Source organism: Rhipicephalus microplus, chromosome 4 (genome assembly GCF_043290135.1).
Source record: "Rhipicephalus microplus isolate Deutch F79 chromosome 4, USDA_Rmic, whole genome shotgun sequence".
NCBI lineage: Eukaryota > Metazoa > Arthropoda > Arachnida > Ixodida > Ixodidae > Rhipicephalus > Rhipicephalus microplus.
In genome coordinates, this window is record NC_134703.1 from 11,480,154 (window position 1) to 11,503,032 (window position 22,879).

The 22,879-nt window shown below is 45.3% G+C and overlaps 1 protein-coding gene across 8 annotated transcripts in view; it reads left to right on the plus strand.

Annotated features, from left to right (window-relative positions):
- The window catches only part of LOC119171618 (CLIP-associating protein 1-B), a 274,680-nt gene that overhangs the window by 17,866 nt on the left and 233,935 nt on the right, over positions 1-22,879 (plus strand). For all 8 annotated transcript variants that reach the window (XM_037422393.2, XM_037422396.2, XM_075892178.1 and 5 more), the window contains exons 5-6: positions 12,286-12,342; positions 18,279-18,370. In XM_037422393.2, coding sequence (XP_037278290.2) covers positions 12,286-12,342; positions 18,279-18,370 — 149 coding nt within the window. The remainder of the gene's footprint in view (positions 1-12,285; positions 12,343-18,278; positions 18,371-22,879) is intronic.

The following is a 22,879-nucleotide window of genomic DNA, read 5'->3' on the forward strand; positions in this document are numbered from 1 at the left end:
ATTGTGATTCTTGACGTGTAGGTTTGAGTCGTCGTAACGCTATAGATTTACTGTACTGAAGGTTTCTGGGGTTTTCTCAGTACTAGTAGAAAGAGGACATTATTAATACTTGCTTCTAGCATCTAGTGAATTTTACATTATTTTCATGCTGTCAAATTTTTTGCTAACCAAATTTTATTAGTTTTGTCAGCATGCTTCATCTCCCCTTCAAACCAAATAAGGTGTCAGCTGTGCACGTCTTTTTGCCAAGCTTACATGCAGCCGTATATTTTATTTTTGGGTTCCTTATTGCCAAGCTTTAATTACCGTATTTTTTTTGCACATAACCCTCTCCAAGAACCAGAAAAATGTGCTTAAGAAGGGGAGGTGCGGGTTTTTTTGCAGGGCAGGGGTGTGACAGCTGCATCAATTGCGCAGATTTGACACAATCCTTTCTTTTGCACAAGATTGAGCAAAAAACTGTAAAATTAGTTGAAATTGTGGCACACTGTGCAAGAATAGCCGACCACGTCAAAATAGTTTTGACACTTCTAATTTTAGCAGGAATTGGGAAATGTTTCAATCACCTTCAGTTTGCACACTACTACCCAATCTAATCCAGACGGGCAGACCATAACTACTAGTAGCTTACCATACCTTAACCATTAAACCTTAACCTTTGTAGTTCACTATAACTTACTGAAAATAAATCCTTCAAAAACGAATCCTATTATGCTTACCAACAAAACGATGCCCCTTCACTTTACTTATTCTTTAGAAAATGCTACCATCAAGGGAGCTGATCATGTTAAATATCTAGGAGTCGCACTCACCAGTAACCTCAAGTGGGAAATGCATGTTGAAAACGTGTATAGGGGTGCACTAATGAAATTGTTGTTTTTGAAGAGGAAGCTATGTAATAATCCTCCTGCGGTTTGGTGGTAATGCGATTAAGTGTGGGCCCAGGATTCGTTCATTAAAATGACTCGGCAATCGGGGCCTTCAAACATGAAACACAGACGACTTTATAGACAAGACTAGAAACCACACAGGATATTTACAGGCTCAATACTGTTTGCCAATTAACCTTCCGTCTACTTGCGACATGCTGCGCACTCCTACATTCACCTCCTCACGCTGTCGTTGCGCCGGTGGCACTACATGGCCCGACGAAGGTTGGGATGGCTCGTCACCGCGTGCGCCTCGGTTGTGACTGCTCAGCAGGGAGTCGTAATGGCCAGTTGATCCGAGGTTGTTACCGCGCCTCGGGGGCGGTTAGTCAGCCGCTTCCAGCTGCGGCATCACTCCCGGTCACTCCGAGACACTCGCACCAGGCCGCTGGCGCTCCAAGGAGCCAGGGACGGGATCTTGGCGCTGCTGGACAGTCACACCAGGCCGCTCAAACAGCAGGCCACCGGTGCACCAAGGAACTAAACACGAGATCTCAGCGCCGCCGGAACAGTCGCACCAAGTCGCTCGAACAGTAGGCCGCTGGTGCACCGAGAAACTCGATGAACTACTGACGCTGATGTCTGCCTGCACCGCTCTTCCTCTTTCTGCTCTTCGCTTGTGGCCACACGGTAATCGTCACCAGCTTCCTCCTCTTACTGTCACGGCCATGCACCACTATCCACATCATCACACACGGTAAAACTGAGAGCATACAAGCGACCGAAATTAGAGTATGCAGACAATATTTGGAGCTCAATATTTGGACCCAACAATATTTGAATAAAAAAGTGGAAAGAGTCTTAAATTTAGCTTACTCTCGAGAGTGTAATAAATCTATGTATTAAGGCAAGCCTACCAAAACTGGAGCAGCGCGGTTTAGTATACAGATTGAAATTAATCTATCAGCGTCACCATGGGGACCTCAAATTATCATGGGATCATTATTTTCAGCAACCTTCAAAACTTTTCACAAGGATGAATCACGAGAAACTTTTTGGCAGCCACTTAGCCACATTAATGTCCACAAGTTCGCTCTCTTTCCCCTTTTCCCTGGGATGCGTTATCTGCAGAAGCAGTGAATGCTGCATCGACAGCTTCATTTATGAAACATAAGGAAAGTCTAATTTTTTTGGTACAAGTGTTGCATATTGAAAATACTTTGATTTGTGTGCAATTAAAGTGACTTGTGTGTATCGAAAAACATTTTTTTTTGTGCAGTTGGGTTGTCTATCATGTGGTACTGTTGTATTTTGTTCTATGAATCCTAGGTGGCATCAGTTACACTAACACTAGTAACCCACTAACAGTGGGCACCAATGAGGGTTTACAGAAGGGCATATATAGGGTAGGAATAAAGAGTACCGGGCACTTAGTCGCTGACCCAGCTGAACATTGCATCGTCCTTTCGTTACTCAGGACATGGTGTCTGACGTGGGGTCTGCATCATAGTAAAAATGCCCTTGGGCAAGAACACCAAGAACAGCAAGCTACCTGCGGTGACCGGCGGGAAAGCCATGGTAGCCATGGTCGCTGGGCCTAACTTGCGACCGCCACCTTATTTCGACTTCGAGAACCCAGGAGCTTGGCAAAGGTGGCGTCACCAGTTCAAGGACTGCAGTTTCGCAACGGGTCATCCTGCAGCGGACGATGAAGCTCGCATCAGAACGCTACTGGGAACCAGGTCACGAGGCATTTTGTGTTCATTGCAAGTCTGGGACGAAGACTATGGAAAGTACAGCGTCATCATCGCTAAGCTCGACGGACACTTCGTACACCCTGCCAGCGAGCTGTACGAGAGTGCAAGGTTCCACCGACGTGTTCAATAGGCAGGCGAGACAGCTGGCACGTTCTTCATCGCACTGGGAAATAAGGTGGAACACTGCAATTACTCTGCATGGGACATAGAGGTGCAACTGGTCCGCAACCATTTTATCGTTGGCCTTTGTGACATGAAGTTGTCCGATAAGCTGTGCCACAATCCAAAGCTTACGTTAGATAAACGCTCATTTGTGTCCGTCAAGCGGAAGGCACAGAGAAGAAAAGACCAAATCTGTCAGCATGTTCGCCAGTGGCGATAACGCATCCCGAAGCGATAAACGTGGACGCAGCGAAAGTCGTGCAGAACTGCCCACAGCAGCGAGAGGCGCGCAATGCAGTTGCTGATGGATGCACGTGTGTTCGCCTTGTGGATTTTGTGGCCGTTCCTTACATTTGTGCTCAGAATGTCCCGCACGCCTAGCAATCTGCAACAAATGTGGAAAGAAGGGTTATTTCATAGTAGGTTGCTGGGCTAGCAAACATCGTTCTTTTGTGGAATTGGGTGCTGTTGGTTCTAAGAGAGAAGCGTGGGCTAAGTTCATCAATGTAAGAGTGGACGGCATGATTTTACGCTTCAAAATTGACCGCGGCATCGAGGTCACAGTCGTCCCCAGTACATTTTCTGGAATTCCGTCTTATCTTGAGGTGCCAGAAGGGAAACTTTCAGGACATGCGGGACAACCAGTAAATGTGCTGGGAACTTTCACCGCCACTCTGCAGTGGAAGAACAAGTCGGCAACGCAACGACTTTACATGCTTCGGTCGCAGGTCACGCTACTTCTTGGGTTTCCTGCTATCCAGAGCTGGGGGTGATCAATTTCGTGGATCCAGTTGTCAAGATGCAAGGCGTCCAGGTGGCATCAGACAAGCTGTTCTGTAGTATGGGCGAGCTGCGAGAAGCTTACACTATATGCCTAAAACCAGATGCTGTCCCCTATTCCCTGCTGGTCCCAAGACGTGTGCCCATCCCTTTACAAGGTGTCGTGAAGGCGGACCTCGACAGGCTTGAAGTGGAGGGCGTGATCAGACGTGTAACAAAGCCTACACAGTGGCGCGCTGATATGGTTGTTGTACCGAAGGCATCCGGTTCATATCACATCTTCGTCGACCTCACCAGACTGAACCAGGTGGTGTTGCGTGAGTGCCATATCTTGCCCACCGCCGACCAAGTTTTGGGACTACTGGGTAATGATCAGGTGTTCTCGAAGCTTGACGCCACATCAAGTTTTCATTAAGTAAAACTGGCTGAAAAGTCTGAAGAATTAACAACATTCATCATGTCGTTCGGAGTAACGTTATTGTTACCGTCGACTGCCATTCGGTATAGCGTCGGCCTCCCAATACTTTCAGCACCAAATGAGCTACATTCTTGAGGGTCAAGACGAGGTCGTAAACATGATCGACAACATTTTGGTTTCTGGCCGTGACCATGCAGAACATGACAGACGGCTTCAATCATTGCTGAATCGACTGAGAAATGCTGGGCTGACCCTGAACAAGTCGGATTGTCAATTCCGCGTCACAAGCGTCAAGTTCTTCGGCGTTGTTATCGATGGCAGCGGTATTTCACTGGACCCAGACAAGCTTGCTGCTGTCAAGAGCATTGAACCCCTTGTCGGTGGCATCCGCAGACTATTGAGCATGGTAAGCCATGTGGGACGGTTCTTACCACGTCTGTCAGAGGTGAGTGCCCCCATTTGAAGACTGCTCAACAAAAAAAGTGACTGCGTGTAGGGACCGGCCCAGCAGCTTGCTTTCCAAAAGAAATGATGTCATCCAACATCTGCATGGCTAACTACCACCCTTTGGACCCGACCATCGTATTCGCAGATTTCAGTTTGTTTGGTTTCGGTGCCGTTTGGTTACAAAACTAGTGAAGCGGAGAGCGCCGAGCCGTGGTCTACGGATTACGCTCCCTCACACCAACGGAGCAAAAATACAGCCAGATGGAATAAGAAGGCTTGGCAGTTGCATGGGCTGTCAATCGGTTTGACGAGTATGTCCGGGACTTACACTTCACCATTGAGACTGATCATTTATCGCTCACATCATCGCTTGTATCCACGGACGTCAACGCTTTGCCACCAAGGATCCAGAGGATTCGACTGAAACTCATGAGGTACCAGTACACGATTCTGTATGTTCCGGGGAATCTGCTGGAAACGGCAGATATTCTCTCAAGAGCACCAATTGCACCAGCGTCCCCAGTGGAAGAAAACCAAGTGGAGTTGTACGTTAGTGAGGTCATCGGCAACATCGAGGAAGGCGCACCAGTTAGCAAAGCGGCTCGTCAGCACCAGTTGATGGATGGTGAGTGTGTTACCTTCGTGAAGTAATGCAGTCAAGATTAGGTTGGCCGCAAAAAAAAAAAACAAAGTTCCATCAAAATTCTAGAAGTATTGAAAGTACCAAGGTGAGCTGACCGTATCCAAGGGACTGCTCCTGAAAGGAGGGTGTTGATGATTCTGGAGGCTCCGCAGAGGGACGTGTTGGATTCTCTTCACGAAGGTCATCAGGGAGTCAACCGATCCAAGGCACGTCCGCATGATGCTGTTTGGTGGCCTCATATAGACAAACATATTGTGTGTATGGTGGATTCATGTGAATGTTGTGCAACTACGAGGGTCCAGCATGCTGAGCCTTTGCTGCCAACACCTTCATTAGAGTACGCTTGGCAACAAGTGGGTGCAGATTTGTTCCACATGGAGGGACAAATTTTTCTGCTGCTTGCAGACTACTATTCACGCTATCGAGAGGTCATCAAGCTACGCAACACTTCCAGCCAAGCAGTTATATTGGCAATTAAGAGTGTCATGGCTCAATTCGGCATACCGGAAGTGCTTGGAAGTGATAATGGCTCCCTTTTCTCGTAACACGAGTTTGAAAGCTTTGCCCAGAACTATGGGTTTAGTCACATCACTAGCAGTCCTTGTTACCTTCAATCGAACGGTGCGGTGGAGCGGGCTTCAAGACTATGAAGGATCTTATCTGCAAGAGCAACGACTGGTTCCTCGCATTGCTGGCGTACCGTGACACACCAGGTGTCGCTGGGTACAGCGCGTTCCAACTCCTTATGGGGCGACGGTTACGGACACGCATTCCCAGGGACCAGGGCAAGCTGTGACCGGAATTACCACGGCCAGACGTCGTCCAGAAGGACGCCTTCGCTAAGAAAAGGCAAGCTAGGGGCTTGAACCGTTGTCATGGGGCGAGAGAGCTCCGGGATCTCTCTCAGGAGACGGGGTGTGGGTAACTGTTGCCGAGTCTAAATTCTTAGCCGGGCCCAGCATCCAGGATCCTACATCGTGGAAACTCCCAGCGAAGTTATACGATGAAATGGACTGCATCTCGTGTCTTTTTCCTCAGTCTCTCTTCCGAGGCCGAACCACAGGGTCAGCCAGGAGCAACCATCGCCTGGCCAGTGCGATACGACTACCAGGGCAGAACCTGAAAACATTCTGCACAAGGTTACCAGGTTACCACTGAGTGTTCACAGAGATGTATATCATCATCATCAGCCTGACTACGTGCACTGCAGGACAAAGGCCTCTCCCATGTTCCGCCAGTTAACCCGGTCCTGTGCTTGCTGCTGCCAATTTATACCCGCAAACTTCTTAATCTCATCTGCCCACCTAACCTTCTGTCTCCCCCTAACCCGCTTCCCTTCTCTGGGAACCCAGTCAGTTACCCTTAATGACCAGCGGTTATCCTGTCTACGCGCTACATGCCCTGCCCATGTCCATTTCTTCTTCTTGATTTCAGCTATGATATCCTTTACCCCCGTTTGTTCCCTAATCCAATCTGCTCTCTTCTTGTCTCTTAAGGTTACACCTACCATTTTTCTTTCCATTGCTCGCTGCGTCGTCCTCAATTTAAGCTGAACCCTCTTTGTAAGTCTCCAGGTTTCTGCTCCGTAGCTAAGTACCGGCAAGATACAGCTGTTATATACCTTCCTCTTGAGGGATAGTGGCAAACTACCTGTCATAATTTGAGAGTGCTTGCCGAATGTGCTCCACCCCATTCTTATTCTTCTAGTTACTTCAATCTCGTGGTTCGGCTCTGCGGTTATTACCTGCCCTAAGTAGACATAGTCTTTCACAACTTCAAGTGCACTATTACCTATCTCGAAGTGCTGCTCCTTGCCGAGGTTGTTGTACATTACTTTCGTTTTCTGCAGATTAATTTTAAGACCCACCTTTCTGCTCTCCTTGTCTAACTCCGTAATCATGAGTTGCAATTCGTCCCCTGAGTTACTCAGCAATGCAATGTCATCGGCGAAGCGCAGGTTACTAAGGTATTCTCCATTAACTCTTATCCCTAACTGTTCCCATTCTAGGCTTCTGAAAACCTCCTGTAAACACGCGGTAAATAGCATTGGGGAGATTGTGTCCCCCTGCCTTACACCCTTCTTGATTGGTATTCTGTTGCTTTCTTTATGAAGCACTATGGTAACAGGTGATCCCCTGTATAATTCTTGCAGGGTGTTTATATATGCTTCATCGACGCTCTGATTCCGCAGTGTCTGCATGACGGCTGCTATTTCTACTGAATCAAACGCCTTCTCGTAATCTATGAAGGCTAAGTATAGTGGTTGGTTATATTCTGAGCATTTCTCTATTACCTGATTGATAGTACGAATGTGGTCGATTGTTGAGTAGCCTGTTCGCAATCCTGCTTGTTCCTTTGGTTGATTGAATTGTAATGTTTTCTTAACTCTGTTAGCAATTACCTTTGTAAATAGCTTGTATACTACAGAGAGCAAGCTGATCGGCCTGTAATTCTTCAAGTCCTTGTCATCTCCTTTCTTATGTATTAAGATGATGTTAGCGTTCTTCCAAGACTCTGGTACCCTTCCCGTCAGGAGACACCTCGTAAACAGGGTGGCTAGTTTTTCTAACACAATCTGTCCTCCATCTTTCAGCAGATCTGATGTTACCTGATCCTCACCAGCAGCCTTGCCCCTTTGCATGCTCTCCAAAGCTTTTCTGACTTCTTCGATCATTACTGGTGGGGTGTAATCTGGGTTACTGCTAGTTCTTATAGTATTAAGGTCGTGGTTGTCTCGGCTACTGTACAGATCTCTGTAAAACTCCTCCGCTATTTTAACTATCCTATCCATATTGGTAGTTATTTTGCCTTCTGTGTCCCTTAGTGCATACATCCGACTTTTGCCTATCCCAAGTTTCCTCTTCAATGCTTTGACACTTCCTCCGTTTTTCAGAGCGTGTTCAATTCTCTCCATGTTATACCTTCTTACATCGCATACTTTACGTCTATTAATCAACTTCGAAAGCTCTGCCAGTTCTATTTTGTCTGTTGTACTTGACACTTTCATGATTTGACGCTTCTTAATTAGGTTCTTCGTTTCCTGGGAAAGCTTGCCAGTGTCCTGTCTAACTACCCTGCCTCCAACTTCCACTGCACACTCCGTAATGATACTCGTCAGATTATCATTCATTGTATCTACGCTAAGGTTGGTTTCATCACTAAGAGCCGAGTACCTGTTCTGCAGCGACACTCTGAATTCCTGTACTTTCCCTCTCAGTGCTAGCTGATTTATTGGCTTCTTGCGTATCAGTATCTGCCGTTCCTTCTTCAAGCCCAGGCGAATTCGAGACCGCACCATTCTATGGTCACTGCATCGTACCTTGCCAATCACTTCCACATCTTGCACGATTCCAGGGTGTGCACTCATTATAAAGTCTATTTCGTTCTTATTTTCGCCATTAGGGCTCCTCCATGTCCACTTGCGGTTTTCTCGTTTTCGGTAGAAGGTATTCAAAATCCGTAAATTATTGCGTTCTGCGAATTCTACTAGTAGCTCTCCTCTGGCGTTTCTACTACCAACGCCATAATCTCCTACTGCCTGGTCTCCAGCCTGCTTCTTCCCTACCTTTGCATTAAAGTCGCCCATCACTATAGTATACTGTGTTTTTACCTTATTCACTGCCGATTCCACGTCTTCATAGAAGCTTTCAACTGAAGCGTCATCATGGCTAGATGTAGGCGCGTAAGCCTGTACTACCTTCATCTTGTATCTTTTATTCAGTTTAATTACGATACCTACCACCCTTTCATTAATGCTATAGTATTCCTCTATGTTGCCAGCTATGTTTCTGTGAATTAGGAACCCCACTCCCAGTTCTCTTCTGTCTGCCAAGCCCCTGTAGCAAAGGACGTGCCCATTCTGTAGCACCGTATAGGCCTCATCTGTCCTCCTAACCTCACTGAGCCCTATTATATCCCATTTAACGCCCTCTAGCTCCTCGAATAGTATAGCTAGACTTCCCTCACTAGATAAGGTTCTAGCATTAAACGTTGCCAAGTTCAGGTTCCAATGGCGGCCTGTCCGGATCCAGAGATTCTTAGCACCCTCTGCTGCGTTGCAGATCTGACCGCCGCCGTGGTCAGTTGCTTCGCAGCTGCTGGGGACTGAGGGCCGTGAGTTAATTGACGTAAGCATGTGGGAGGTAGTGGCCAGATACTGCACCAGGGTGGCCAATCCTTCTCTGGTGAGGGAGTGCGTTTTCGGCGGTGTTTGCCGGTGAGGCCGCACCCCTAGGGTATGAATAAACAGTACTGGGCACTTAGTCGCTGGCCCAGCTGAACGTCGCATCGTCCTTTTGTTACTCTCGACATACCATAAATCTATATGTACTAAACATTGCTATTACTTTCCAGTTTTGTACTTACTTGTATATTATTTCAATTATGCCAAGCTATTCAGAGTATAAATAATATGGTATAATTGTATTCTTGTATTTCACTCCTGTATGGGCCCGATGAGGGCCTGCAGTATCTGTGAATAAATAAATAAGAAAAGAGAGAAATGCCGCAAATGCCGCAATCCAGCTCACGCCAATTCGTTGCCAGCCGTAGCTTAGTCAAATCTATGGCCATGGTCGCATGGTGTTGTGCTGCCTGTGCTCCGACAGTTGAAAAAGCTACGCTGTTGACCTGTGATCTGCCATCGGCATGCTTGCGGACTCGTAGAAGGCGGTTATACAGCAGACCCTGTGGAACTGTTCTCGTTGCGCGAGCTTTCACTTCAGGCGAGACAGCTATCTTGCCCGGAGTGGGCAGCGTGTGCGGCAAACTTCCACCTGCAGACGTTGCTTTCGGAGATCTACCTGATGCCGATGTTTTGATTCCAGCGGCGATAACCTTTGAAGGGTTTGCCGACGCTGACAGACCTCGAGCTATGTGCGGAATTGACCTATGACGAAATCATTCGTAAAGTTACGGAGGATTGCGACGACTCTTACACCAAGATCGAAGAGGCAGCACCTACACAGCCAATGAGCTCAGAGTTACGCGAGTACTGACACTGTCATCGGTTTATAGCGACAGCATATCGTTAGCTTAAAATCGAGGCAGACATCATCGCTGGCAAGTGGAAAGCTGTGCAAATGAAATTGACTTTTTTGTTTTCTTTCGCGCCTAAGTGTTTACAAGTGCAGTAGTGTTGGCAACATTGGATTTTTTTCTTTTCTTTCTTTATATTGCTGCTGATGTTTCTTTTTTTATTATAAACAGTTTTTCAGAGCCACCTAAATGATGCATTTGCCTAATTGCAATGAAAATTTTGTACTCCTGCTGTGATTCTTTTCGTCAGAAAAAAACACTTATTAAAAAAGTTTGTTTTTGCTTGCATTTGTTTTTTTTTTGGACTGCCCGATTTTCTGGACGTTTTTCCGGTTCCTTGAGGGTCTGGAAAATCGGACGTCGACTGTATGTGAAAAAAATGAGTTGCTGTTGTAGTGGGCCGCTCTGAATGCTTCTCCAACTGAATTCGATGTTTTACTTATACAGTTTTCTGGTTTTACAGTCCATCACTGCATGCTCTCGGACTATGCAGATGCTTGTCATTTTTTCTTTTATTCTTCATTTATGTTTACTTGCCCCTAAATTTTGTTCTTAAAGCCCGTCATTAATGACAAAGTTAATCTCTTTCCATCGTGACTTATTAATTGTTCTTTCCACCTACCGTCAGTGCGGTAGCAAAGTCGTCCCTCATTTTATGATGTCAGTTTTATGGGACCTACAACATGGAGTTCGACTTGTGAAAATTAACACTCCAAAAACCAACACTCCAAGATGAAACACGAATGGAGGCAAACCTCATGGTGGAGGAAACGAAATTACTGTCCGAATGGAGGAGTTTCTGTGTACAGTGGTTGGGCGGGTTACAATAACACTAATGCCAATCATAACAACAATTGTTGGGGCATATCATTCCAAAACCATGATATGATCGTAAGGGATCCCGTAGTAAAGGGCTGTGCCAATTTCAAACCACTTGGGGTTTTTAATGTGCACCTAAACCTGACTGGGTCTCTCTCGTTTGGTTGGGTTTATTTTATTTTAAGAATCAGCGCATGGGCTCTGAAGGAGATTAAAGCATTAAGGTTTTGATAACTGGAGTCCTTATGAAGCTGTACTAGATTTCAAGCGCCCAAGCAGTGATGCTTCCTTACTCGTTGAAAGCAAGGTTGCAGGGCCATGAATAGAAGCACTGATGCTTCTGTAACTGTAGAATACCCCAGTGATGGAACCACTGAAACGGGCTTGTGTATTGCGTGGCATATCTGTGGATCATTGTTTCTTTTTTTCATTTTCATTTTCTTCCTTCCTTTGGTTTAGAGGGACCCTCACGCCAAAATCGAAGCCTTGATATTTTTGTCCTGTATATACGGCATCTTCTGGTTGTTAATTAGTGTCATTTTAATCTGGCTCTAAAGTAAGTGTGAGTGCTCGTTCAAGGTGACAGCACCGCTCTGCGTTGCCACATTGTGATGTAAATGAAAGCCCTGTGTGACGTTTCACAAGAAAGTGAGTATTGTTGTTGCCGCAGAACATTTGCGGGGCACACATATAACCAAAATTGGCAGCCGACGAGCGCCCCGCCGCGGTGGTCTAGTGGCTAAGGTACTCGGCTGCTAACCCGCAGGTCGCGGGTTCGATTCCCGGCGGCGGCGGCTGTATTTCCGATGGAGGCGGAAATGTTGTAGGCCCGTGTGCTCAGATTTGGGTGCACGTTAAAGAACCCCAGGTGGTCGAAATTTCCGGAGCCCTCCACTACGGCGTCTCTCATAATCATATGGTGGTTTTGGGACGTTAAACCCCACAAATCAATCAATGGCAGCCGACGAGGGTTCCTTGCCCCTCTTGCTCTGTTGTCGGGCTGCTCTCGAGGTGGTTCTGGCTGCTTATGCTAGGAATGCGATTCTTTTTTTTTTCTGGGGCAACACACTTTTAACAGGCTGGAATTGCACAGAAGCACCCACATCGTTTCATTCTTTACCGTGCATGCGGGGCGCCAGTTTTGACAGACATATTTCACAGGCATTTTGAAGTAATAATCAAATTTGTTAATTAATGATGGTAGCATTAATTATATGATTTGCTAGAGCAATTGTGTTTCAATTTTAGAATTACTAGACACAGGCTTAAAATTACCCTGTACAGGGCCCCTTAAAATTTGCTTGTGGTTAGTCAAGAGCTACACCAAAGCTTTTCTTTTTCACTTTGTTGCAGGTGCGGGAGCAGGCAAAGTACTTCACTATGACAATAATGAAGGTGTCATCTCCTCAGGTTGGTCGGCTTGTCCATTGATGTCATTGTTTTTGTGCAGAGCTTTTGGTAACCACTCTCGGGTCAGATTGAAAAATCCAATTGCTTCGTTACATTGCGCATGCTGTCACCAATCACACTATTCAGATTTCAAGTGGGACTGGGCAAATGTTAAAGTTAATTGAAGTTCAAATTATGGAGGGTTAAAAAGCAAACCAGTTAACAAATGTCTACTGAGTCAGCCTGCCTTTATTTATTAGATGCAAAGCAGCTCTTTGACTAGCCTGTGTAACGCTGTCCCTCCATCTGCACCACTCCCCTCGCCGCAGTTGTTGGAGTGGTGCCAAGTTGCTCACGCCCTCCTAGCAGTGCGCAGTGACATCTTTCTCCCTCGCCCGCCACGCACTCACTGCGTGTCAGCTCTCTCGCTTCACCCTCTCCACTGCTCGCAGCACTCGAGCCCATTCTACACATGGGCATTATCTCACCCTCGCCACCTCTCTCCATCTGTCGGTCTTGAGAATCTCATAGCACCAAAAATGTGGACAGTGCGCCGCTGCTTGCTGCGCGATCACGCGGACGGGTGGGGCGCTGTCGGGGCATGCTTCCCGCTAGTGTGCACAGACCTTTCGTAGCGAAGCCAATCGCGTTCGCGAATGGCGATGTCAACATAGATTAGGTGCAAGCCAAGGAAGCCGAACGCAAGTGTCAGCAGTGGAAGACCAGCGACACCAACGAAGTGAGAGTCGAGAACACCTATCATCGCATTCAAGAATACAGACGACATGCAGGTAACACTGACGACACACGAGCCAAGGAGGCCGAGCACAGTAACAATCGGACGTCACACAATACGAGTTGGTCCAACCCATTACAACTGCCTCAGGCTGAATTCTTGGTCAGCCACACATGATGCCGCATAAGTGTGCAGCGGGTACGAGGCTTTTCTGAAGAATCAATAGTGGCATAGTGGAGTACACAAAAATTACGGAAGCCGTAATAGCTCAAGAAAGCTTTCGCTGTGACTTCCGCACAAGCCTGGAAGTTTTTTTCTAACACAATCTCTTCACCATTTTTCAACAGGGCTGATTTCATTTGATTTTGATTTTATGCAAAAAGAAAAATTACACTTTGTATAGAGAGGGTTAACGGCATCCATGCCTGACGAAGTCATCCCACCTGAAACAACAACATTTATGCACGCAAGCAATGACAACAAAAGCGGAAGCAATTGAAAAACCTTCATAAAAAAAAACAAAAGACATATAGAAAGATAAAAAGAATAACACGTTAGCCTTACCAGCAGTTTTACATTCCCTTTTATGAGCGAAGCTCCTTAAGGCTTGTCCACTGTTATTGTCCATCGTAGTCACTGCTATGGCCATTGTGCTAGTACTCAGCTTCCTCACTAGATGGTGCTGCGGCGCTCCAGTTTGATAGAAGACTGATAGAGGTGCAGCTATAAAATGCGTTTGCACTTGGCGCGCTTCTCCTTTCACCGGCAGTCTGTGTGTATGAGTGACGATGACGGTGGAGCGAAGGGCTTGAAAAGGGGCTGCAGCACGTGCTGCAGTGAGAGCACGCGATGCTGAAGCTGCACAAAAGCGCTGGCAAGAGGTTCCTGAGCTGAGAGTCTACAAAGTGGCAGTGAAACGTGCACGCAGTGTTCGTCACATCTTTTCATGATGATCGACTGATGATCACGATGCACAGTTTTGCCTTCAAAGTTTTTAGGCTTTTTCCGCTCTTTGTAGCATGCTCAATTCTTTCCACGTTATACCGTCTGATGTAGGCTCCTTTTATGCCGATTGACTTACTTCAAAAGCACCGACAGCTCTATTTTAGTCTGTTGAATTTGAGGTTTTCAAAGTTTGACGTCTCTTGATGAGGTTTTTAGTCTCCTGGGATAGCTTGCCAGTCTCCTGTCTTATGAATGTACCGCCCGACTTCCATTGCACACTCCTTAATGATAGCAGTCAGATTATCGTTCATTGTGTCGACGCTAACGTCAATTTCCTAGGTTAAAGCCGCGAATCTATTCTTAAGAAAAACTGAACTCCTGTACCTTTTCTCTCAGCGCAAGCTCTTTGATTGGCTCCTTGCATATTAGTTTCTGCTGTTCCGTTCTCATGTCTAGGCAGATTCGAGGCCTTGCCATTCTGTCGCCATTGCATCGTATCTTGCCAACTACTTCATCCTGTACGATGCCCGGGTGTGCACACAGAATGAAATCTATTTCATTTTCAGTTTTGCCATTAGGACTTCTCCACGTTCGCTTACATTTAGCCCATTTTCTGTAGTGGGTATTCGAGAACTCTACTAGTAGGTTCCCTCTGGAATTTCTAGATCCAGTGCCATATTCCCTCATTGCATGGTCGCCAGTCTGCTTCTTGCCTAGCTTGAAATTAATGTCGCTTATCAGTATTGTCTCTTTACCTTACCCCGAAATGATGATCATGGCTGCATGTAGGTGCGCACCGCCTTTGTCTTGTACCTCTTATTAAACTTGCCATCCTCTCACTAATGTTGTAGTATTCCTTTATGTTTCCAGCTATATTTTTTATGGATAGGAAACCCCACCCCTTCTGTCAACAATAGCACAAGACGTGTCGTTTCTTTGGCAGTGTATAAGCAACATGTGACCTTTTGACTTTGCTGAGCCTTATTACATCCCATTCAACTCCTTCTAATTCCTTGAATAGCTCATCTAGACTTGCCTCACTAGATAACGTTTTAGTGTTATATATAGCCAAACTCAGATTCCAATGGTGGCCTGTCCAAAATTGACTTAAAAAAACGCTGGTTCGAACATGGAGGTGGTATATGTGGCTGAGGTTGGGTCTCAATTAATGCTGTTTTGGATTGAAGTTTGGGCAGAAAGCCCCAAAAAATCGGATGCCAAAGATTTTTAACATTCAAAATTTCATATGTTCTTGTATTTTGATGTCCACAAGGCAGATTTGCAACTCTGGACTCGGAGGAGGCACATCCTTGTCCGCCATGTCGCTTGGGTTTCCACAGAAGTTGAGAGGAGGTGCTAAGAAAATAGCATCTTTGCCTTTCCTATGTAAAGTGTTGTCGGCAAAACTTTGGTTCATAGGTTGGAAAAACTTGTGGAGCTCACTCAGACTCGCTCATAAAATATATTTTGAGCTTTGGACTCACTCGGACTCAGACTCACCAAAACATCACTCACACGGACTCAGATTCATAGTTCGATCCGAGTCTGAGTAGATCATGAGTCCGGCAGTCTAGAATGAGCTTCCTCGATCATGGTGCCAATGTTGTTTAACACCAATATGTCACGTGATCGGTGCTCTTCTTGGTACCGTTTGACATACTACCTTTGAATATGACTTCTGAGAACATCGATACCAGTAAGGTCATTTCTCTTGTAAAAGATGACAGCATAAAATATAGTCAAGAAATTTCCTGGAAGAGTAGTTGGTGGAGATCAAGGCACTTTAATGGGTTACTCACGCCTCAAATTAATAAATATTGAAGTGATGTATGAAAGACACTGCTTTGGATTACCTGTGAGTAGATGTGAGTGTAAACGTGAATCCTGGTAAGGCTGATAGTAATGCCGAAGATGACTATATACGACCTTAGGTCGGCAAAAGAAAGTAGAACTCACTCAGACTCACTCAAGAAATATATTTTGCACTTTGGGCTCGCTCGGACTCGCCAAAATTTTTCAGAGCCGGACTCGCGGGACTCATTTTCACGAAAATTTTCTTCGGCCGCCCTCGCTCAGACTCGCGGCTCGATCTGAGTGAGTCCGAGTGAGCCGACTCATGGGTTAGTTCGCCAACGCATGTTTTGGTTACACCAAATCATGTGCATAAATACAATTTGGCGTCTGCATTGCAATCTCGTCCCTAATAAGACAATTATGAAACACCACCCTGCCAACAGTTCTTCAGCCTAGCAATAAACACTTTCATGTAGCTATCGAGAGAATATTCTCTCGTATTTTTTTTTCTGCAGTTTCGCTTTGAAGTATTAAAAAACATGAAATAATTGAAAAATATTTTATTCGATTCGCCCACACACTTCAATATTCAAATTCATTTTGCACCTGAAATTTTACTATTCCCACAGCTTTACTATTAAAAGCAGTTGGTCCTGATGGCATCTCTCCTCGTATTCTAAAGCGATGTGCACTGCCAATTTCCCTTTACCTTTATATAATTTATTCAAAATCCCTTTCAACGGGAACTCTACCCGAAGATTGGAAAATTTTTCATGTTGTTCCGGTTCATAAGTGTGGGGTGGCTCAAAAAAAGATGTAACAAATTACCGACCCATTTCATTGACGTCAGTGGCATGCAAAATTTTCGAGCACATTTTATCCAAGCACATATTGACCCATCTTACTGCTAATAATGTATTAATAAATGAGCAGCACGGTTTTCATAAAGGTTTTTCTTGTACGACGCAACTTGTAGAAATTTTTCACGAGCTGGCTTCCAACGTTGATGAAGGTGGGCAAACAGATTGTGTGTTTTTAGATTTTCGAAAAGCCTTTGACACCGTGTCACACTCCCTTCTCCTGGATAAATTACAGACTCTAAATTTCGACCCAAATGTGTTCATCTGGATAACCAATTACTTGCTGAACAGGCGTCAATGCGTTCTTTTAAATGGGAAGTGTTCATCCTATGTTAACGTTACATCAGGCGTGCCCCAAGGCTCTGTCCTTGGGCCTCTTTTATTTCTTATTTTTGTAAATGATATTTCTGTGGGTATTTCGTCGCGCATGCGCTTATTTGCCGACGATTGTGTGTTATATCGACAGGTTCAGAACGAAGGTGACTGTGCTTATTTGCAGAATGATTTGGATTGTATTGTACAGTGGTGCCAGAAGTGGCAAATGACGCTAAACCCCAAAAAGTGCGTTCATATGCGTGTTTCCAAAAAAAAGAAACCAATAGTAATGGCGTACACCATAGATACGCATACTGTTATTACCGAACCAACATGCAAATATCTTGGCGTTGTTTTGTCGCATGACTGCTCATGGAATGCCAATGTTGATCACGTTGCTGGCAAAGCGGCAAGGGCTCTAAACTTCATTCAGAGGAACCTAAGATTGGCACCCCGAACATTAAAAAATACAGCCTATCTCACATGTATTAGACCGATTTTGGAATACGCATGTCCTGTGTAGGATCCGATGCAGGCAAACTTGATTGATAAGCTTGAAAAAATACAAAACAGAGCTGCGCGGTTTGTTTTAGGGCGGTACGAGCGGAGAGACAGCTGCAGTGCTATGAAAGCTGAATTGGTTTGGGAATTGCTTTCTTTACGCAGGAAAAAACTGCGTTTGAAGTTTTTCTTTTCTGTTTTTCATGGGCGGACTGGGATTGACCGTCATAACTATTTCAGTGAACCCAGTTACATATCTAGTCGACATGGCCACCGACGCAAAGTGAAAGAGTATCGTGCAAGAACGACCATGTTTTATAATTCCTTTTTTGTGATGACCATTAGAGATTGGAACCGGCTGCAAGACAAACAAGTGTGCTGTATAAACGAAGAATTGTTTTATTCCAGTCTGTAACCCCCCTGCTGTAACGCCTTTTTGAGCAAAGCGGGGCACTCACCGAATAAAGAATAAAACCACAAGAACAGTTTTGGTCAGTAAAAAAAAATAAGTGCGAGCAAAAGGCCGTGTTGCTGTGTGTTTAGTTTATACAACAACTGTCTATTATTTAGTGAATTTGACATAGCCTACTTGGGACTAGTTGTGGTAGTATAAACCTACTGTATATATGCTGAAAGTGCGAAGAATTGGCATTCATTTTCTCTTCTCATAGTCAACCTCTTACAAGTGAATCTATGAAAATGATGTTCAAAGATGACCATAAACTACTCTAGTGTTCCTCCTTAGTGTCCATTTTGATTCACAGTGCCCCACATTGAGAAGCAAAATGTTTTGTTTTTTGTTCCAGTACATCCTTGAGAAGATGATGCCAGCGTTCAGCCACAAAAATTTTCGAATACGCGAAGAAGTGTTATTGTGCCTCCAGGACACTTTAAATGCGTAAGTATATGGATGACTCGTTTACTGTAGGAAAAATTCCAACCGCACATGTTCTCTGCAGTGACTCCCTGTGAATGTAGATCGTGAAATCGTCCTGAATATAAGCCAGTTCTTTTCTTCTATCTCTGAGGTGCTACCAGCGCACCTGTTCTGTATCTGGGTTATTGAGGAATGTCTCGCTACATTGGGCCCTTTCTATTGTTAACCACAAAATTTTGCACATTCGTGATCATTTTACACCCCTGCATCGTAGCGAAGGAGATTATAACATGAAAGTGCTTTATGCCGGGGTCCACCACGGCTCTGCTGACGTATTTCAGCCATGAAAGTGACGTTGAAAAATATATACTAAGAGATTGAAAAGAAAAAAAAAATCGGAAGGCAAGCATCTGTTGCACGGAATCCTCAGCATGCAGTGCTAACCACTACGCCACAAAGCGTACGTTGTCTGAAATGCTAACGGCAAGCCATTAATATACACCATACACCGTTTGGCAGTCCTCGGAGCTTCGAAACTGTAGCGCGCTTTCGTTACCAGTGGTGAGAGGGCATGACGGGCTCATTTTGGGTGCACTCTAAAGGTTTTCACCTCACAAGCCACCACCCCCACGAAGCGTGGTTTTTCCTGTGCGTGCACTTATCAGCCTCGTAACTCGAAAGAGGATGAAGGTCACTTTGCACGCTGCGCAGCCGCATTCACAAAAGGAGCGCGCTGCTGACACACGACGCAGGAAGAATCGGGACAGTTGTTCGCGCTTCTCCTTGTATGCTCGTTTCCTGCGTATTTGTTTGAACAGAACTCTTTAAAGGATCCCTGAAGGGTTTTTTTTCACATTTCGTTTTTAATTGGACCACTACTGGAGCAAATCATTGGCACCAGAGTTCAATCCAAACACCCATTATTAACGGAGCTACGAGTACTAAAAAAGTACCCTCCTCCTCCGCTCCGTCTTTCACCCTCAACTGCCCTCAACTCTTTCTCCGAGCGCTCGGTGCTAAGCTCTGCTTTTACTGTGCCTGTGTCACGATGTGGCATGTGTCGGCTAACGCGTAAGTTCCGCCGCCGATCCGATACTGGCTGCCTGTGCTGCGCGTTCCACAGGCGATCAGATCAGCTGGAAACGATGATGTCAGAGGGGCAGAGCGTGTCGCTTGGTGTATGGGCAGTTGAAAAGGCGTTTGGTCGAGCCGCAGCGATCTCCAGCAATCTGGAGCGATTTGCAGCTTTAAAGCGTTGCAATAAATTACACAGTTTACGCAGAGAGCTCAAATCGTTCTCTAAATTACTCTTGGGACTTGGTCTACCGGCCCAATGTGTTCGTGAAAAAACGTCATAACTGTTTCAGGGTCCCTTGAAGCGTCGAAATGTGACAGTTGTTGGTCCGCGCTCCCCCTATGAATGCTAATTTCGTGGGTGCGTTCTGCTTGAGATGTGCACTGCAAGTTTCGAGCTGCTTGCTGTTCCTAATGTGACTTTGCAATTTGTTGCTGTTGCTGATACAATGCACAATAAACACTAAACTACTTCTGTAAAGACGCGTTTCACTTTATAGTTACACTGATTCTTACATAGGGGGATCAGCCACGTTTTTTGGGATGCGCTATATCTTTCAGTGAATCACCATACAGGAGTGCTGGTTCGAAAGTTAAGATAATTGGCCTCATTGTGGTGGTGGTTTTTGTTACTGCCACTTTGAATATACAATCACTCCACAATGTCTGGGAACCCTGAATTTTTTTAATATTAGAATTCACATGCTTCGAATGCTTGAACCAATATTGCAGTATTTGAATTCGCTTTGATTCTAATTTAAGTTAATAATAATAAAAAAAACTGACGAATTAGTGCATATTAGCCAGCGTATAACACCTGTAAGTGTGGTTTTATTGCAGTGTACGGGTGCTAAACCGTGAAAGCACCTAAGCGTAATAATTTGCGTGTAACCTTTCGTAAAAGTGATTTCACAGCTGTAAAGGAGCATTAAGCTGTGAAAACACCTATCGAGGATAAATTAGTCGCAAAGCCTCACTTCATTGATCATACTACCCTCACATCTATTTATCATTTTTTTAAGTTAAAGGTTGTTGTATAGGCTTATATGCTTGAAGTATAGTAAGTTTTAAAGCATGACATATTTTACAGGTCATCACTTGCATTCTCTCAAATGTCAGATGCTGCTACTATCCAAAATTGTTCCCACTTTCTTTGAAAAAAAAATTGAAAAAAATTGCAGATTGGTTAGGTCATGAGAAACATGCTTATGTATAGTATTGAAGCTTGATTCAAAATTATTTGACCAAAATCACCGTTTGCACTGAACCTAAAACTCGCTATTCACATGAGCGTAGTCGAAATGTTTTAGATCTTATATTTGAATTGTCATAGACAACCAGCTGCTATAGATAATTTGCATTGCTGCTTTCAAGGTATTCTGCGCCATTCGCGGACACACCGCTCTATTTGTCGTAAAGGAGAATTGTAGTTATCTTCTTTATGTAGCATTTTTCAACCGTTCAGCCTTGCTTTTTGAATGCACTCCGAAGTTGCGCGATCGCCCAAGTTTTAAATTAACTTAGATGCTGCAATAGGTAGCATGCAACATTAAAGATTTCAGAGAATGGCATTCTGTGTGCTTGTGGCTGAGTTTATTGATCTTTAGCAAGCTGCATCAAGTCTGAGGATGTTTTTTTTTTTTTTTTTTCGGGCTTTGACACTGAGAGCAACGGCAATGCAAAGCAGCCCAGCACAACAGTTAGCTTCACTTTCTGCTTCGGACTGTCTCTGAGAGCATCCTAGCACCAGTCTATGAGGATGGAAACTTGCAGAAACTGTAAGGAATGCTAGTGGAACTAGAATACCAAGCAGAAAACAAGAGGTTGCTGCAAGATATGCAACGTTTTGCGTCAAAGAACTGCTTTGTCACTTTCAAATATAGTGTTTATGGTAAAATTCTTGTTTGTTCAGGAGGGGCACGTGTCTTAAGAAGCCGAAAATCGTGAAAAAAAACCGACTTTTTGAAGTTAACATTTTCGCAATCTGCAATTATTTTTGCACTTATCTGAGAAGTTTCTAGCGTCTTGCGTCATTATTTCTGGCACAAAATCAATTTATAACACCCCTGTGCGATGAATCTGAGCAGAAATAAAAGCGTGACGCTAAAGTCACGCTTTTTCCACTCCGAACTGTTGCCGTTACACACAAGCTATCGTGGTCATCTTGGTCTCGTTTGGAAGGGTCGTTCTTCATCTTCAATTTCCCGCCACTTATGGCTCGCCTTGCTCATTGGTTTTTCAGCAAAAAGCACCACCGGCAAAAAACATTGAGCAGCACCAGCGCACGATTTTATTGGCTGCTTGGGGCACGTGACAAAACCTAGGCACCCGATTGGCCAAGTGGCGTTTCCGGCGTCTGTTTCTTCATGACGTTAGTTATAGCGCGAGAACAGAACGACGACACAGAGACAAGAAGGACACGGACATCGTGACGTGCACGGACATGTGTCATTTTGTCATGGTGCTGTCGACTACCTGCCGTAGTAAAGAAGTTCCGCACCGCACTAATTTGTGAAGCGGGTGTGGCGATCGTTCGTTTGGTGTGAACTTCAGAAAGAGCCCCAATATCACGCGGTACAGGGAGGATGGCAAACTCACGACGTTCAGTGGCGGTCGATGAGTCACCGGTGTAGGCCTAACTCAAGTATGAGCCCGTCGGTTATTGACAGCGCTGCAAGCGTCCGTCTTTTGGAGCCTCAACAGTTACGAGACGGCAAGTAAAAAAAAGCAGAAGTGAAGCTACGAGAGATAGCAATCTTTGCAACGATGGAATGGAAACGCAGTCTTATCGCTAAATGCGCCGATGCCGCGGGTTTCCCCCCGTCTGACTTGAACTGCGTGACGGGTCGTCAGAGTAGAGTTCGCCGCACGTTGGGAAACAACAGAAAATCGATTTGTTTACGGTGAACATGCTCGCCACTCGTGCAATGGAGGCTACTGGTAACAGGTAGAGTGCTTGTAACGACGCGTCCTGAAGGCCAAACCCCATAACAACGAAAATGCTCGCGGCAGCGGCAAGCGACACGATGTAGATTGCCTTCGCGCAAACAGTCGCTAGCGCAGGCAAACCTCATTAGGGAGCTTTAGTGCTGGGTACCCATGCGGCTTGCGTACCCAGGACGTTGGGGCGGTGGTATTGCCCATGCGCGAAACCCCAAACAAATGCGTCGCACGATCGCTGAGGCACTGGGGCCATGCGTCCGCGCGGCCATAAACAACGCTGCCACCACTGGCCTCCTAGCGGAGATAAGCTGTCTTGTAGGGTCCACCTTCGCAGGAACTCGTGGTATCAGCACTGCGGATACTCTAGCTGTTAAGTTAAAATAAGCCAAAGTGCGGGCACCAATAGCAATTACATTGTTTCAGCCAGATTACCAAAGCTAGAATAACCTGGAACATAGAAACCAAACATATGCCAGCCCCCGATCAAGTATTCAGAATAGGCGGCGCCATCTA